This window comes from Micromys minutus (assembly GCF_963924665.1).
Source record: "Micromys minutus genome assembly, chromosome: 1".
NCBI classification, from domain to species: Eukaryota; Metazoa; Chordata; class Mammalia; order Rodentia; family Muridae; genus Micromys; species Micromys minutus.
The window spans coordinates 259158259-259176103 of NC_137969.1; the positions used below are offsets into that span (position 1 = coordinate 259158259).

General features: G+C 43.4%; 1 protein-coding gene across 2 annotated transcripts in view; it reads left to right on the forward strand.

Moving 5' to 3' along the window:
• The window catches only part of RAPGEF5 (Rap guanine nucleotide exchange factor 5), a gene marked incomplete at its 5' end in the record, with an annotated part of 212147 nt that overhangs the window by 58476 nt on the left and 135826 nt on the right, over positions 1-17845 (forward strand). For both annotated transcript variants that reach the window (XM_080940475.1, XM_080940476.1), the window contains one exon: positions 15413-15461. In XM_080940475.1, coding sequence (XP_080796601.1) covers positions 15413-15461 — 49 coding nt within the window. The remainder of the gene's footprint in view (positions 1-15412; positions 15462-17845) is intronic.

Below are 17845 nucleotides of genomic sequence, written 5' to 3' on the forward strand. Positions count from 1 at the left end.
GATGGCATGTTAGGAAAATGCTTAACAACACACTCCTAAGTTAAAATATGGAACAAAGGAGTGCCTGTTTTATACAAAATAATAATTACCATCTAAAAACCAGCTCTAAGTCTGATGCTGTGTTAAATACACCATCCGTGCACGAGTGTACATGTTCTGCTAAGATGCCCAACAACACCGTGAAGTAGATGGCGCAATTTCTCTCTCCTAAGTAGGAAAGCTGGTAGAGGTTAGTAAACTCCATTGAGCTAAAAAGAAACAGAAGTAGAATTTCTCTTCCCAGTTCCCTAGGAGAAAAGAGGCCATGTTAACGAGTTACTTAATTATTGTAGGGTGTCAATTTCTCAACAGCTTCTTTTTCTGTTTGGTGTCTATGGTGGTTGAATAAGAGTGGCCCCCATTGGCTCATGCATTTGAATGATTAGTTATCAAAAAGTGGCACTAGCTAGAAGGGATTAGAAGACATGGCCTTGTTGGAGGAAGTGTGTCACTGCAGGTGAGCTGAGCTTTGAAGTTTGAGAAGCCCAAGGCAAACCCAGTCTCTCTTCCTGCTGCCCGCAGACGCAGATGTAGAACTCTCAGCTCCTCCAGCACCACGCCTGCTTGCAGGCCACTATGATGAGTATGAACTGTAAGTCAGCCTCAGTTAAAGGCTCTCCTTCATAAGAGTTGCCATGGTCATGGTGTCTCTTCACAGTAGTAAACACAGAGTAAGACAGTGTCCAAGGCTGTGGTGAAGCTCATTTCCCATTGGCTACTACGGTCCTCCCAGGCTGTCTATCAGCGTTTCTGGTAAAGAGTCTTGTTCTCAGGCTTCCTGCATTTGGGATCCTGCTTTATGGAAAAAGTGATCTAAATTTACCACTGTGGATGAGGTCCTGGTTTCTCGTGGGTTTCTGTCTGTTGTCTCTCCTACCTCTTTTCTACACAGTTCCACAAGAGAGCCAGCAGGAGGCAGGTCCTAAACAGAATCATTATCTTGTCAGGCAAAGTAAAACATGATATCCTATGGAAGTCCAGGGCTGCTTCTTGTCCCCATATTTTTCCTATGCTTGTGTACAGAGCCTTTGTCATTGTTTATGGGACTCTCTCTATTCCCTTGGTTGGTATATTATTTAGTTGTTTAGTTGATACACACATGATCACTCGACAGACACACACATACATACACACACATACACACACACATACACACATACACACATACACATACACACACACATACACACACACACACACACACACACACACACACACACACACACACATATATATGTATGAATTTCTTTAATCTCTCTTGATAGCCCCACAATTTGAAATGTTGGAGAGATTCCCTTTCTCAGTGGTACCTGAGTATAGTAGTGATGTGTATTTTGCTGTTTTCATAATTATTGTTTATTTTGTTTGCTTGCTTGCTTTTTTGGTGACATGCTTAGTCCAACAATGACCACTTTGGGTGTTTTGCTTTTTGTTTTTGTTGGAAATTTCATGTTCACACTGTTTTATGAAGCAGCCGTAGCACAGGGTTTGGATTAGCTGAGTCTTTAAGAAGGTAGCATAGTAGAGGCCCGGTCAGTATATAAGCCAAACCAGCCATGTGTAGAAGAAATCTTCAGCAGGCATTGGGGAGAGTCTAGGGATCTGTAATATTGAGTACATAATAAACATCATGTGATCATTTTTAAATGCTTTGAGCAATAATTTTAAAATGTAGACACTTCCTTTCCACTCACCTCTTTCCTTTCTGAGGAATGTAGTTAATCTCCTTCCCCCTTATCTCTCCAGTTTGAATAGGCTCGTCTATTCAGAGAAGAAAAGTAAGTCCCCTGAATGACTAAGCTTCTGTCTGGCTGACTCGAGATCATACACATGAAGTTACCTTACGCTTTTATCTGTGGGAAATATAAAATTTCTACTTGGAATCCTCAGTCTGTCTCTGGTCCCTTCAGTGGTGTAAAGAGATCCTGTGTGACTTGGAGAAGGGCCAGATAGATTGAGCTTTGAGAGGAAGCATCAAGTGAGACCCACAACGTCTGATCTGGATTCAAGTAAAATTAGCAGCAGTCAAGCTGGGGTATAGCCAGGGGTGGAGGCTGCGGGGCTGCTCTGGGGTGGGGGCTGGAGCACAGTTTAGTAGTAGAGGTAGAAAAAATGATGTGAGATGTGAATAAAGCCTAATAATGAGCAAGTCCCTTGGAAATAAAGGAGGGAGGCCATATATGTGTTTCTTTTTTTTACACATGTGTGTGCTATAGCAGTGTGTGTGTGTGTGTGTGTGTGTGTGGAGAGGAGAGTCTAAGATGAGGATCATCACTGTTTAATAAGAGCTCACATAGAAAATGCAGACTTTATTCATCCACACGGAAGAGAAATATACCATTGAGCTCTAGGATATTGGCCACCAAGGGTTTGCTAAGTGTGCTTCCTGTTCTGTCCTGTTTTAATGTTCCTGTCTGGTTTGAGACAGAATCTAGTGTGGCCCAGGCGGTCCGTGACCTCACTGATGTGGAGGGACCCTGAGCTCCCAGTCTTCCTGCCTCCACCTCCCAAGTGCTAGACTTACAAGTTTGCATCACCACGCTCAGCCGTGATGTGTGCTCATAGCCCAGCGCTTCCATGCTGAAAGCATTGTCTGCAACACTTAGAGCGATTCTGAGATTTCGTAGAATCTCACACTTATCACTTTCCTCTCTATTGGACATTGTGGTTGTTTTCAGTCTTGAGCTACACAAGAGGAGTCTTTATTTAGAAACTCCATTTTCCCTGCCGTGCTCTGCCACTGAGTCACATCTCTAGCATGGTGCTCTAAGTGTTAATAATGAGAAGAACCGACCACTATAGCCTCGTATTTTATTTTAAATCCTTTATTCATTTACATAGCTATGTAACAACACATTACATAGTTGGTCTCAAACTCGAGATCCTCCAGCTTTAGCCCCTGAGCACTAGGACTCCGAGTCATTACCACCATTCCCAGATTCCTATGTCTTGTTAATTGACTGTGTGATCAATACTGTCTATCTCACATGCTCTTCTGTCCAGCACAATAACAGTGTGCCCTGCATTGTGAGCCTGAACTGCAGCAACACACAGAAAGCAATAACTGGATACTATCCGAGCTAAAGGCACAGCAGGTTCTTCGACTCTCCTGCCGTGTTAGAGACGTGACTCTGGCAGAGCATGACATTATGGAATTCTTGTGGGGAGGAGGCCTCTGGGGGCTGAAGGGGGCATTTTAAATAGCACTGTAACTTTTAACCTAGTAAAAATATTGGTAAATGTGGCTGTATAGTTTGGAAGCTAATTCAAATGGTCTATCAGGTTTCCTGAGAACATATAGCTTAGTGTCTGTGTTATAGATTCTCACTCCTGTAAGCAGTTGCTGGAGAGGTCACAGGGAAAACCCTAGGTGCTCAAGTAGGACTTTTAAAGGGTCCCATGGGGGGAGGGCATGAGGTGGATATTGTTGTGTTAAGGAACAGCAGGGGTGTGGTCCTGGGAAGAGTGACTGACAGGTGTCTGGGATTGCAGGGGGAGGAGTTGAGAGTCTACTTAGGCAAAAATAGGTGCTGAATCTCCTGAGGGGATTGCAGTGTGTGTAAGAAGCTTATCTGTTGGGTGGATTAGGAAGGAAGAGAAAATCTGGCTCTTAAATTCACCCAGGAGACCCGATAGGGAATTGGGCTCCTAAGTTGGCCCAGGTGGCCCCAAAGCCATTTTGATTTCATTAAACTCATTTCAAGCCAATGGAACCAATCTGAACTGTGTCTCCACATGGCTAGCACTGCAGGTGCCTTAGAAATTACCCTCTCTTTTTACATACCGTGCAGGCTTGTAAAAAGGTGCAGACATCTGAAAGGAGGGAACATGAACCGAAAAAAGTCCATGCATAAGATCCATATGTAGGGCGTTTGTTTGTTTTTTTAATTAGAGACTGATGGGGAGGTCCCAGCCCATGTGGGTGGGTCCACCCTTGGGCTGGTAGTCCTGGTTCTATAAGAAAGCAGGCTGAGTGAGTCATGAGGAACAAGCTAGCAAGCAGCACCCAACTATGGCTTCTGTGTCAGCTTCTGACTTCCTCCAATGATGGACGGTGTATGACATGGAAGTGTAAGCCACACAGACCCTTTCCTTCCCAGCATGCTCTCGGTCCCAGTGTTTCAACTTCCTGACCAGGACAGATACTACTGTCAGTGTCTTCACATGTCTATTTACCCCTGGTACCAGGGCTTTAGTCTTTCACATCGTAGGAGCACCTCTTGTCCCTAACCCAAGCCTGAGGTGACAGTCTCACCTGTTTTTCTACAATTCTTTCTGTACTCCTCCCTTCTGCTCCCTCCCCACTGTGCTGCCTTTTTTTTTTTTAAGATTTATTTATTTATTCTATATATATGAGTACACTGTCTCTGATTTCAGACACACCAGAAGAGGGCATCAGATCCCATTACAGATGGTTGTGAGCCACCATGTGGTTGCTGGGAATTGAACTCAGGACCTCTGGAAGAGTAGTCAGTGCTGAGCCATCTCTCCAGCCCACTGTGCTGTCTTTAAATGAGGCTTTGAGAGGCCTTGGGGTTAGATGTCAGGTTAGCACTGCCCTTTTTTGCTGCCACCATTAAAATCTGGCTACAGTTCTCTGTGAGAACCTTGGAAGTGCTTAGGTCAACACAGGGTCACCTGTGGCTTCCTTGGATACTCCTGCTGTTCCATTTGCCCCCTTCCTCATAATTCCTGTTCTTTCTGAATCTGCAGGACCTAACCCTCGCAGCTTGCTCTAGTTTCTTTCCACTGGAATCATCCCGCCTTTCTCGAAGACTCATTACCTAAACGACTTAATAGCTAGCCTTCGTGCACCTTGGAAATAGGGAGGCAAATGCGCTTGCTGAACTTTAGAAATGCCTTCTGTGCCCCCACAGGACCACCCTTCTCTCTTCTGCTGTAGCCCACTGTGTCCCCTTTGCCAGACTTCTTGATGGTTCTGAGTGGGAGCTGTCCCCTTGTCCGTTAAACTCCGGGGAAGTCAGTCCTGGAAGTGATTGGCACTGCGTGAAGTTGAGGTTTGCTGTCCCTGCGGCATCCCTGTAATTCCAATGAAATAAATTTCTTCTGCTCCCTGCTGAGTAATTAAGCCTCCTTAAGCTCCTAGAGGGGCTGGAGGGATGAAGCTTGACAAATGGATTTGGGAGATGCATGTAGCACCTGCCCTTAGGACTGCTGAAAAACTCAACCACAGGGCAGATCTCATCTGGTACCTGAAATATAAACATGAAACAAACCCTAAGACTGTTCCAGATCTAAGTAGAAGATATGGAAATTTCAGTAGATCTTATGCCAATCGTGAAGAAATTAAGATATCATTCTAATTTGATTTAGACTAAATTTAAGGAATACAGTTACTACTTTAATTATTTCCTGGTGGGGGAGGTCGTGAGTATATTAACACCTAATTTATTTAATGAGGCTGTGAATGGAGAGTCAGCATAAATACACGTGAGTCTGAGGCTCAGAAAAATGAGCAGAAGAAAGATTAAAAACTATGGGGGCTGAGGGCTGGAGAGACGGCTTGGCGTGAAGAGCACTGGCTACTTCTCTAGAGAACTGGGGTTTGAGTCTGTACCCGTGTGCCTGTCTGTATTTCCAGTGCCGAGGAATCTGATGCCCTCTTCTGGCTTCTGAGGATACCAGGCACACACAGGAGTCATAGCCATATATGCAGGCAAAGCACATACATGCATAAGAATAAATAAACAAAAATTTTAAATATCTTAATAAAAACTGAAGATGTTGAGGTTGTAGTTCAGTACATGAATGTATGTTTAAGATGACTGAGGCCTTAGGTTCCTTCTCCCCCCACGACTGATGAAGGTGAGAAAGGAAGAAAGGGAGCTGGGGGTTGGGGGTGGGAGAATGAGTGCTGAAGTTACATAAAAACTTTAAAAAGTTTTTTTTCTAGGGTCTCCTAACAAAACTGCTAATTAACACAAAAGAACCCCAATGGAAATTATGTTACCAGCATGTTTTGGCTACTCCGTTATAAAGTGTCTGGAGAGGCCCCTAGCTGTTACTACTGTCTGACAGTGTGAGCCTGGAGGAGTGGATCCTAAAAATGAGGGGAACACAGACAGTTTAGATTCTGTGGGAATTCTGAGGGCTAAGCAAGGCCAAATGAGCAGAATTCACATGAATTTAGGCTCTATACAGTCACATAGACACCCCATGCTTGGAAGCATTTCTGAATAATCAAAGCAAGCAGCAGTGTGTGATCTGAGGCAAACACACTCCTGTTCACTACATGTGGGAGGAACACGAAATCCATATCATGGAGGAGCAGAGATTACAAGACTCTTGTCTTGTTTTCTTGGAGTTTTTCCACAAGCTCTCGGAAATCTCACAGGGCTTCATTCATGGACCGTGTTCCAACAGGTATGACAGGACCATGTTAGAGGGATGAATGCATGAATTCAGCTTATTCTAAATCATCTTCACACAAGTCACAGAAGGTTTTCGAGAGCTCATCTGCACTGTTACCATATCTCAAGCTATATGAAGATAAATTAAGTCAGTGGGTCTGGAACAGTGCCCTGGTGTGTAACAGGCACAACAGAAGTGTGCCACCTGTTGCTTCTTTTTTCTTAAAAGATTTTATTTATTTTATGTATGTGGGTACACTGTCATGGTCATCAGACCCCATTACAGATGGTTGTGAGCCACCAAGTGGTTGCTGGGAATTGAACTCAGGACCTCTGCAAGAGCAGTCAGTGTTCTTAACCACTGAGCCATCTCTCCAGCTCCTATTGTTGCTTTGCTATTATTTTACATTCTGTACTCTGTGTAGGGACCCAAGCCTCTCAATATGGAACTGAACAGCAGATCTTCTAGCTGATAATTCTTCGATGTCTCCTCTGTCTGTCTGTCTGTCTGTCTGTCTGTCTGTCTCTGTCTCTCTGTCTCTCTGTCTCTCTGTCTCTCTCTGTCTCTCTCTGTCTCTCTCTCTCTCTCTCTCTCTCTGTTTCTTCTGAGTTTTACATCATGCAGCTGAGTCCCATTCATCTCTGAGTCTCCTCATATCTGTCCTTCACACTCGCAGCCTCCCCCCTGAAATAAAAACACACCCAGAAGCATACAAACAAAAACAAAGCCCAAAGAACATTTTGTCTCGGAAGCTGTAGTGTGTCGCAGCGTGTCCCAGAGTGTATCCCTTTTCCCACAGATCTTCACTTGCAAATGCTCATTGCCATGAGTCATTGGTCTGGTTTGAGATCTCTGGCTTCTGTGACACCAATATTGGATCCTCGCTGGGGCTCCTCTGGGTCATCTGTTGCTGAATCCTGCAGCTTTAGATCAGCAGCACTGGCCCTTCCACACTTCCCGACTGTTCACAGCTGATACAGATTTTGAGGTGTGCCAGCTGAGCTCTCCCCCTCTGCACCACTACAGTGAGCTCTCCAGCACTACTCTAGCTGGGCCACCCAAAGCTACCTTTGAGGAGAGGCAGAGTCAACTCTCCTGTTTCCATGCCCTTGGGCCAGCTTCCCCTCCCCTGCTCTCCCTTCCCTCCCTCCTCACCCCACCTCCAGGGCCAGCTCTCTGGAGTATGTGCCATAGGTGGTAGTTGGGGGCAGTCTTTTCTTAAAATCCAGAATCAGACCTGAACCACCTGTTGGCAGTAGCTATGAAATCACCTTTTATAACTTACACCTGGCCATCGTTGTCAAGTTACACTCAGTGAGTGCCTTTGGGACAAGCTGCTGAGACACTGGTGCTCTGGGTGCTTTTCTTACTTCTACAGCTTCCGAAATTTGAAATTAAGCATATATTTACTATCAGTAAACAACCCAGCACAAACACTGAAAAGGAAAGGTAGCTCAGCCATAATCTGTCAAGAAGCAGATGCCCTGATCCTATAGTTGCCGGAATTGGATTCTGCCCACATCTCAGTGAACTTGGGAATGTGCTGAGGCTGCTGCTCTGAGAAATCTTAAGTAGAGGAACCAGTTGAGCCACACCCAGACTTCCGACTCACCTCATGGCGAGATCAGATTATGTTCAGCTGTAGTTTTCAGCAGCCAAACCCATGATGATTTACTGTGGCAGAGATAAAAACTTATTCCATGCTCCTTGTAGAGCGTGTGCCTGGCAATCCCCTGGTTTATAATGTAACAGTCCCCTGTGACTGCCAGAGCTGCCAGACCACACAGAGTTAAGGTGACAGGTATCTCTGAAGTGTCACAGTGAATGTCTATGACTGGTGTGTGTCCTCTTTGCCTTTGTGAAAACTTCAGAGTTCTGCAGAAATCTAAAACTTGCTGTGGCCATGGGGGTGGGACAGGTATGTAGATTTTTACAGTGAGTGGAAGCCACTGGCAAGGACTTCACCGTTGAGTGGGAAGACGGGTCTTAAGCGCATCAAGTCAAAGACCCTAATTACGATGTAATGTTGTCACTGATAGTTACCAGTAAGTGACGCCCTGAATCAATCTGCTGTTCCTGATGCTTCTTACACACGAGCTCATCTCATCTCCCAGCCATCCTGTGAAATATGGGGCTCTGGGGATACTCTCAAGGTGGAGTAAAATAATCGGGGGCTTTCTACTTTTGCTGTAGATTTGACCTTCTGGCTCTTGTTCTTTGAGGAGGTCCGTGGTGCTAATGAGTTCTATAGGTGGACCCTCTAATTGGGAAGGGAGGTAGTTGGCCAGGTTTTTTGTCTTAATATGAGTTTTCCTGGTCCCTTCAAGGAGCCGATTCTTATAGGCGGAATCACTAAAGTGTCTGCGCTTTGACTGGTAGAGCACTGGTTGGTTCTATCTCTATGTAGAATAGTCCTATCTCCAAAACATATAATAATCAAGAAAAGGTGTTTTCTACACAAGGGCTGAGATATGATATAGAGTAGAAGCCATACTAAAGCATGCGTTTGAAATGTTTTTAAAAGAGAGGCGTTGTCATTGTTCACTTGCTTTGATAATTCTTTAAAATATTTGTGGTTTTAGCCCACTCATTGTACCAAAAAAACAAAAGTGTATGCAGTTTATCAACAAATGGCTTCCAGCAGCTGCTTTTCACGTTTGTTCTCTAGATTATTTGTTTATAGCATCACCAGCTTTTCACCTTCAGGATATCAGATTCAGCTAGTGAGTGAAAATAGATCATAGATAGATAGATAGATAGATAGATAGATAGATAGAGAGAGAGAGAGATAGATAGATAGATAGATAGATGATAGATAAAAGATAGACAGATGATTGGTAGATAGACAGTAGATAGATAGATAGATAGATGATAGATAAATAGATAGATAGATGATTGATAGATAGTAGATAGATAGATAGACAGACAGATAGATGATAGATAGATAGATGATTGATAGATAGACAGACAGATAGATGATAGGTAGATAGATATATAGATAGATGATAGATAGATAGACAGACAGACAGATGATAGATGATGATGATAGATAGATAGATGATAGATAGATAGATAGATAGATGATAGATAGATGATAGATAGATAGATGATAGATAGATAGATAGATGATAGATAGATAGATGATAGATAGCTAGATGATAGATAGATAGATAGATGATAGATAGATAGATAGATAGATAGATGATAGATAGATAGATGATACATAGATAGATGATACATAGATAGATGATAGATAGATAGATAGATGATAGATAGATAGATAGATAGATAGATAGATAGATGATAGAGAGATAGATGATAGATAGATAGATGATAGATAGATAGATAGATGATAGATAGATAGATGATAGATAGATGATAGATAGGAAAGGAAGGTCGTGGGTACTGGTGAAGGAGAACATTTATAGTATGTGGGAGAGAATGACCAAACTCGTCAGAGACGTCTGAGAGTCCAGAGTGAACATGGCCAGACTGAGCCGGTCCATATGGGGAGAGGGCAAGGGAAAGGGGAGAGAGGAGAGCCAGACGCAGCCAGGAGGCCAAAGGTACGAAAGGGGTGGATAACCAAAATGTCTGCATTATACAGGGAAGAGGCTCTGGGGCAATGGCAGCCTAGTCCCTGGGCCTTAGAGAGTGAGGTATACCAGCCATACCTGTAACAGGTAGGGACTGAGAGATACTGGGAGGCCAGGTCTGCTTTGATATATTAAACATGCACCTCAGCCATTTGTCCTGGGTTTGAAACTTAACAACCGCTCTTCCAGACAATATAAACACTCCTGAGTGGGGAGATGGAGAAAGGAGTTAGTTACTCATGAAGCAACTCTTCTGGTCCTGGAGTCTTCCAGTTACCCTCCTGCATAAAGAGCTGTCTGCCAAACCTCGTTGTGAACCATCTTTACCAAAGACAGCTCTGGCCTTCTGACAGTGCACGGACCGAGCAAAACATGCCTTTTGCAGCATGTGTCCGTTGACCTAAACCTCACTCTTCACCTTCGACGACCGAGTTCCCTTATGTGTTCTCATGAGCAGCTACTACTTCATTTGCACTCTAGTGAAAAGACATGAGCTGGACCGGGAGCCAGAGCTGGAATGATGAACAAAGGAGGCCATTGCAGAAGGCTCATGGTCTATAAAAGTGCCAGAGGCTCCCAGCTGCAGAAGGGTTTCATGGATGGGTGGATAATGCCGTTGAAGCTGGTGTAGGGTGCTGTTGGAGAACCATAGGACTTTACTCAGCGGGGAGAGATGATCGTCTGTCTTACACGTGTAGGGATGTTAGGCCTGTAGGATAAATAATGGAGAGAAGAAGGAGTGGTCCGTTCAGATGACCACCACACTGCATTTTAGTGGATGGTTATTTGGTTTTCTTTAATACATTTTACTGGTCTGCTCCTCTGGCCTTAATTCTGGAAAGCCTGACCATTCTCAGTAATCCTGTTCTCCACATTAGTTCATACAATGCTTGTGATCAACTAAAACTATTGTGGCTTTATAGTTTGAAGCCTTGTCAAAGTCAATCTATACAGTTGTAGCTGGGAATTGAACCCTGGTCTTCTGCCACCAGTGTTCCTAACCACTAAACCACACTTCACTCCTTAGCTTATGATTTCACAGTGGTTTAAAACTTAGGGTATTTGGGACTAGACCTCAGGACTTTTTTTTTTTTTTTTTACATTTTATTTTCAGAAATTGAGAAAAAAGAAGTACACTCATATGTCTTAAAAACATTTTTATTATGGTATCAAAATTTAACTATTTTTAGGCTTGCTAAAAACCTTTACAAAACTGTTCACTGTTGATTCTATTTAAGTTAGTTTCTAAAGACAGCCCTTCAATTATCTAAGTACTTTTATCATTACCCCCGCGTCCTCCCAGAATGACCCTCACTGACCCACCCAGCTTCACTCATTGTCAGAGGTGCTCCTGTCAGAAAGCTGGCCCACCTTTCCTTAGTCAACTTCTCTCAGTCCTCACGGTTGCATCTGAGGCTTCCCGTTGGCCTCCTGTCTTGCTGTGATATGCAACAGCTTTATGAGCATCTGGGACACTGCTGAAGTACCAGAAAGAAAATAGGGAGGACGGCATGAGAGATAAGACCGGAGCCACTTCGTGATGGCTGCTGGAGCTCTTTAGGGTTGATCCTGCTGTTTACAGAGGTGAAAACCAATGCATCTCAACATGTTCCAGACTCTAGTTTCTGACAGTTACCCAGGACAGAGGAAAATCTGCAGGCTGTGCCTTTTCAGGCCCGAGTCAGCCTCTACTTAGATATTCAACTGCATGTGCTTAGAATAATATATAGCAGCTTTGTGTATTGAATAAACTGTGTTTTAAATTAAAGTTAAGCTTTATAAAAAGCATCCTTGTAGCTTTCTGTGTAATTGAGTCTGTCTGCCTGTGATATGCCGAGTGAGTCTAATCATTTGATTGAATTATGGAATCATTTTTATCTGTAAGACACAGAGAAGACCGTGCTCCTTTACAAATGAATTAAATTTGAGTAGAGCAGAATAAAAAGTCAAGATAGATTGCCAGATGAGGCGAGTGTAACATTCAAATACAGAGTCCTGAAGAAAACCAGTGTCTGGTTGAGGAGAGCAGTGGTTTTTCACCCCTGTGCACAGCGTTGAGTCACAGGAAAAGAGACAAACCCCATATGTAGCCACTAAACCCAAGCACTATTTCGGATGCCAAGAATTACTTACTGGCAGGAACCAGATAAAGATGCCTCCTCAGAGGCTCTGCCAGAATCATACAGATACAGGTGAACATGCTTGCAGCTAACCATCAGACTGAACACGTGAACCCCAATGAAGGTGCTAAAGAAAGGACTGAAGGAGCTGAAAGGAGTTGCAACCTCATGGGAAGAACAACATTATCAACCAGCCAAACCCTCCACAGCTCCCATGGACTAAAAACCAACCATTGAGCACACATGGAGAGACCCATGGCTCCAGCTGCATATCTAGCAGAAGATGGAAGTGTCTGGCATCAATGTGAGAAGAGGCCTTTGGTCCAGGGAGGGCACGTTTTTCCAGTGTAGAGGAATGCCAAGGCGATGGGGTAGAGAGGGTGATTGGGGGGGAGTTCACCTTCATGAAGACCAGTAGAGGGGGAGGAGGGAAAGGACCTAGGGTGGGGGAAGGGGATAACATTTCAAATGTAAATAAGAGTATCTAATAAAAAAAAAAAAAGACTAAAGGGAACAACTTATTGTCCCCTAAAGGACCCTTTCAAATACTTGCCAGGCATTTGGGAGACTCTCAGCTGGGTGGTCAGAATACTATCTCTGCAGGCTTTCCTAGTTCTGGACGATGGCGTTTCTTCCCTGTTGCTAACAGGTCCCTTGGTGTTAGCCGTATGCAGTTGCGGACATTCCTCGAATACAAACCTAACAATTTGCAGAGGAGATTAAGCCCTTGCACTATTTTCTTAGGCTTCTGGAGCTGAGTGGAGTGGTGCACAGCACTCAAAGGCAGAAAGGCAGGAGGATGCTTGCTGGTGTAGTTTGTGGGGTGGATGTCTTCTCTTTTAATGTTTCCTTTTCTCCTCATGTGACTTTTTCACTCCCCACGTCTCTCAAGGGATTTTTTAAAAACCTACCCACTGTCTTTCAATGAAGGACAGTGTCGACAAGAAACAAATAGGTCCCTGCCTCCAAGGAGCATCCAGTTCAGAAGATAAGCAGCAGCCACACAATTCAAAATAATTAAAGACACAATTTCCAGGTGTTTGGGGACAAAGCTGGGAGGGTGCTGTGGTACATATAAGTGATCAGACCCGGTTTGTGTCTTGCTTGGGCAGCACTTTTCTTATTGTGCTTCGGAGACAGAAAAAGGGGAGGCAGTTTTTTTCTCTGGACAGGGCTGTGGAAGCTGTTCTATGCCCTGCCATGTAGACAGTTGAAGTATGTAGTAGTAAGCACAGTAATCTCATGTACTTCATGTGGAAAAGGGATAGGCTCTTCCCAGATGAACTGAGCTCTTCCCAGATGGACTGAGCTCTTCCCAGATGGGGTACACTCCCAGATGGGTTAGGCTCTTCCCAGATGGGCCAGGCTCTTCCCAGATTAACTTGTGCAGTCCTTTCTCCATGCTTGTTTCTTGTCTTCCTGCCCCTCTTTTCTACCATTTTATTATTCATCTCTACTCTTTCTTTCCCCCATCAAGTTTTTGCAAACAATGTAGTATTACATAGTTGAGAGTACACTGCTCTTTTGTTCTGAACTATTTTATTTTGAACCCTAGAGAGTAAACCTGAGAAAGGCATTTAGGTTTGGAAAACCAGAACTGAGGTGGGGAAGGCTGACATTGATTGTCTAGGAGCAAGTTCTATGATCCAGCTCCTCCATCATTACCATCTCTGCTGTCTTTCTGTCTCTGACTCACAGCGAAGCCTTCCCTGGGAATTCATGGGTCAGGTGGCCATTGACAAGATGCCAGTGAAAGTTCATAATCTGCAACTTTGTTCTACTGCCTAAAACTTGTGGCATTGTGAAGAAGGAAAACCCTAAAGCAGATGTCAATGCTACAATCATAAACCTTGTACACAACTCAAAATACAAAGCATTCAGTGATTGATACTTCATCTTGTTACCTTTTTTAATTCATTTGAGCAAATGTAACAACTTTATAAAAGTTTTCCTGACGTGGCTCCTTACTTCTCACCTCCACAGTCTCCTCATTCTTTCCCCATAAACTTTTCACTCGTGGGCGTTTCAGACTCCAGACTTCCAATGTGGGAGAGAAAGAGACTGACTGTCCACTTATTATTGGGTAGTTGTTGTGAGAGTCTCAGTCATTAAAGAATCAGCAAAATCAGGAGTATTCACTCTTGAATGGCATTCGAGCCAACCCACAGGGAAAGTGTGTCAGTAAAACCAGCTGAGCAAGCTTCCTTCCTCAGGATGTCTATGCTGAGGCCACTGGGAAATAAATGGTTATGGGTGGAGTCTCAGAGTTAACACATTAACACTCTTGCCTTCCAGTAAATGAATATAAATTAGATTAATTTGAATGGCAAATCTGCAGCTTAACCTTGATCTCCCATGTTTCCCCTTTAAAGTGTCATTACTGTAATGTATTCAAGTACACACACACACACACACACACACACACACACACACACACACACACACACGTTTGCGCATTGACGAGAACTCATTCATTGTGAAATTTTATATTGCTGCCCAAGCATGGGTTTCTTAGACCACGTTTATATTAATCTTGATAAGCACACTTAGCCTTTAGGACTTTTATGTTCCTCTTTGAGAATGTTTTAAAATGCAGGCTTAAGCATTCACACTGGAGAGGGCATCAGCACATACTTGCTAAATTTCTGGAAGATAGACATGGTTAATGACACTGGGGATTTTAAGTGTTGTCTGTTCCCATCCTTCCTGTGGCAGTGTCCCTTCCCTTGATGCTGTGTATTATCCAGAATGGCTCCTGTCACCTGCTCTGCCTGAAGGGAGAGTTCATTGTATCCAAGCAGAAGTCTATTAACGTAGCCCCACTCACCCCGGTGCTTCCAGGATTCCTAATGCCAACTAGCATCCCCAGGGATACATGATATTTACTGTGCTTGTCAGAATATCATTACTAACAGTTCATATCTGTTTCTGAGTGCTGTACAGTTATGTTTACAAAAATACTCACCATAGTATGCATGCACCCTTTGGCAAAATGGCCTTTTTAAAAATAATATTTTTTTAAAGTAAAGTATAGTTCAGTTTAAAAAGTAAATCAGCATGAGTTCTTCCAGGGTTTTTTCTTTTTTCTTTCTTTTTTTTTTTTTTTTTTTTGGTCTGAAATACTGCCACAGTTTTTCTCACATGCTAAGGAGAGAAGTCACTGATGGTGGCAACATTAAGTATCCCCGAGGCAGCTCCTAATGTGGGTTCTTAGCTACAATGTGCTGCCTTGATGGCTCCATTTTTCTTATTCTAATATGATTTCTTTCCCTAATATTTTCTTAGGTGCAGAGAGAGCTAGCGGCTGTTATTGCTTTGAAAGCAAGAAAATCTGGTGAGTAATGTCTTATGGGCTGGAGGGAGACTGTAACCTTTTGGGGGTATTTTTACATCACTGCAGTGTGCACTGAAGGTACTTCTTGAAATATTCTGCTGGAATAGAATGCAGAAAAACATCACTGCATCTCGAAGCATTTATATTACAGTCTAAATAGCATACGGTGTTATGGATAGCACTTCAAATAGAATTTCACCTCTTCCCCTTATTTCCAATTTTGAAGAAAAAAGTAAAAATATTAATAGTTCAGTGAAACCAGGAAAGAGATCACAGCTCATGATTAAAGCAATTAAATTCCTTTACATTATGTAATGTAATGACAGTAAACAATGAATGCTATAAAGTTTTAATGTTTTTGAGACAGGGTCCTACTACACAGCCTGGGGTGTCCTAGAACTCTCTGTAGACCAGGCTGGCCTCAGAATCACAGAGATCTTTGTGCTTATTGGTGGGTTTAAGACATTTAAAAAAATTCAAAATAACTTCTCTAAAAACAATTTATTCCAAGACATGTCATAGCAAACATTTTTCATAGAACTAATAATATAGATATAGCCTTATATTTGTAAGATATAATCTGTAGAGATAGTATGTGGAGAGCAAAAAGGAGGCTTCCAAGAATACTTTGGAGAAGAACAAAAACTATTTTCTGCTAAAATCCAATATGAAATGGAGGGTTGGTGTCGTGGAAAAAGCTGCTTAGGGAGGGGAGCTGGCGTCTTGTGCTCTCCCTCGTGTTCAGAGGGAGGAGAGTCGTACTGACCGGAGATGAGCAATGGCATGGCTTGGGTGTGGTGTGCACAGGAGGACAACATTTTAGCCAGAAAGATGGTGACAAAATGAAGATAAACCGGAAGAGAAACAGGGAGGAAGTGTGTTAGCACAAACTGAGAGTTTGCGTGTTCCCAGATACTCTGAAGCTTTTTGAATAAAGCACATATTAGTGTGTGTGCGTATTCACTGAATGTGTGTGTAATGGTGGTGGCTTTGCTGATTAAAGACACAGAGACCAGGTATTATGAAGGTGTGGAGGGAAGGCTGCAAATAACCTCTCGAGGCTGTGTGTGAGCAGCGCTTGTTGGGAAGCACCTCGGGACATAGAAATCAGCAAAGCAGGAAAGAAGCTGAGCTAGAGATGACACTAGTTTAGGGATTCTAGAGAAATCTGAAGGGACTGCTGTTGACCTTGATTCTTATAGTAGTGAAGAAGTCAAACATGAAGACTGTGTGAGTTGCCGTAGCTGCATCTTTTAGTATAGAATTTGACCCTTTAAAGTTTTAAAGTAAGTTTGGAAAGGTAAACTTAGAGTGACCATTGCTAGAGAAAGCGCAAGAAAGCACAGAGGAGGCGGAGCCTATGAGCTAACATGCGCCAGTTGTGTTCAACAAACAGCAAAGACACAAGAGGCGCTGGAGGTGAGTCAGCATGGGGGAGAGAGGTAGATATGTGGATTGTGGGCTAAGAAACGGCTGCAATGTGGTGGGGGCATGCGTGCATGTAAGAAAGACTTGTGTGAAGTTAGGCTGCCTTCCTACCTTGATCCGTACAGCTTGGAACCTAACACAACTTGGCAGCCCTTCAGATGCAGATGTGATTTTACACACGCACTAAGGATGGGAACATAAATTCATAGCTTTTCAGAAAGCTGGTTTTGTTGTTGTTTTTTTTGTTTTGTTTGTTTAGACACAGTCTTGCTATATAGCTCTGGATGGCCTGGAACTCTTTATGTAGACCAGGCTGATCTCAGACTCCAGAGATCCACTTGCCTCTGCCTCCCAAATGCAAGGATTAAAACCGTAATCCTTCTGGTTAGAAGAACAGTTTTTCAGAGTATCCTAACACCCCCAAGTCTTTGTTCCTGTCATCCCAGTCAGGTCTAGTCACAGGATGTCTAGTCACATATTAAGGGAGCTGTGTTTGTGAAGAGTCTCAGGTCCCCTGGGCTGGTGTTGAAATTGCTATGTAGCTAATCATGGCCAGGCCCAGTGCTTTGGTTTCTAGGTGAGCTAGCTATCATTTGAACTACATCTACAGTAAGACTACATCTGTGTCTGGTAAGAACTGCAGACAGCCTGCTGGGGAAATGGTTTCGTTGGTAAAGTGCGTACCTTGCCAACACAGACCCGAGTTCACGGTGGCAGAACCACATAAAACCTAAGCATGGCATCTCGTGCCTGTGGTGCCAGTGTTGTGGAGGCAGAGACACACTGATCCGTGGTGACTGTTGTCCTAGCAGAGTCACTGAGCTCCAGGTTTAGCCAGAGACAACGTCTCAACAAATGAGGTGGAAAGCAATTGAAGACACCAGATGTTGATTTATAGCCTATATATGTATATATGTATACACATGTATACATGTATACACACTCCCACATGAACA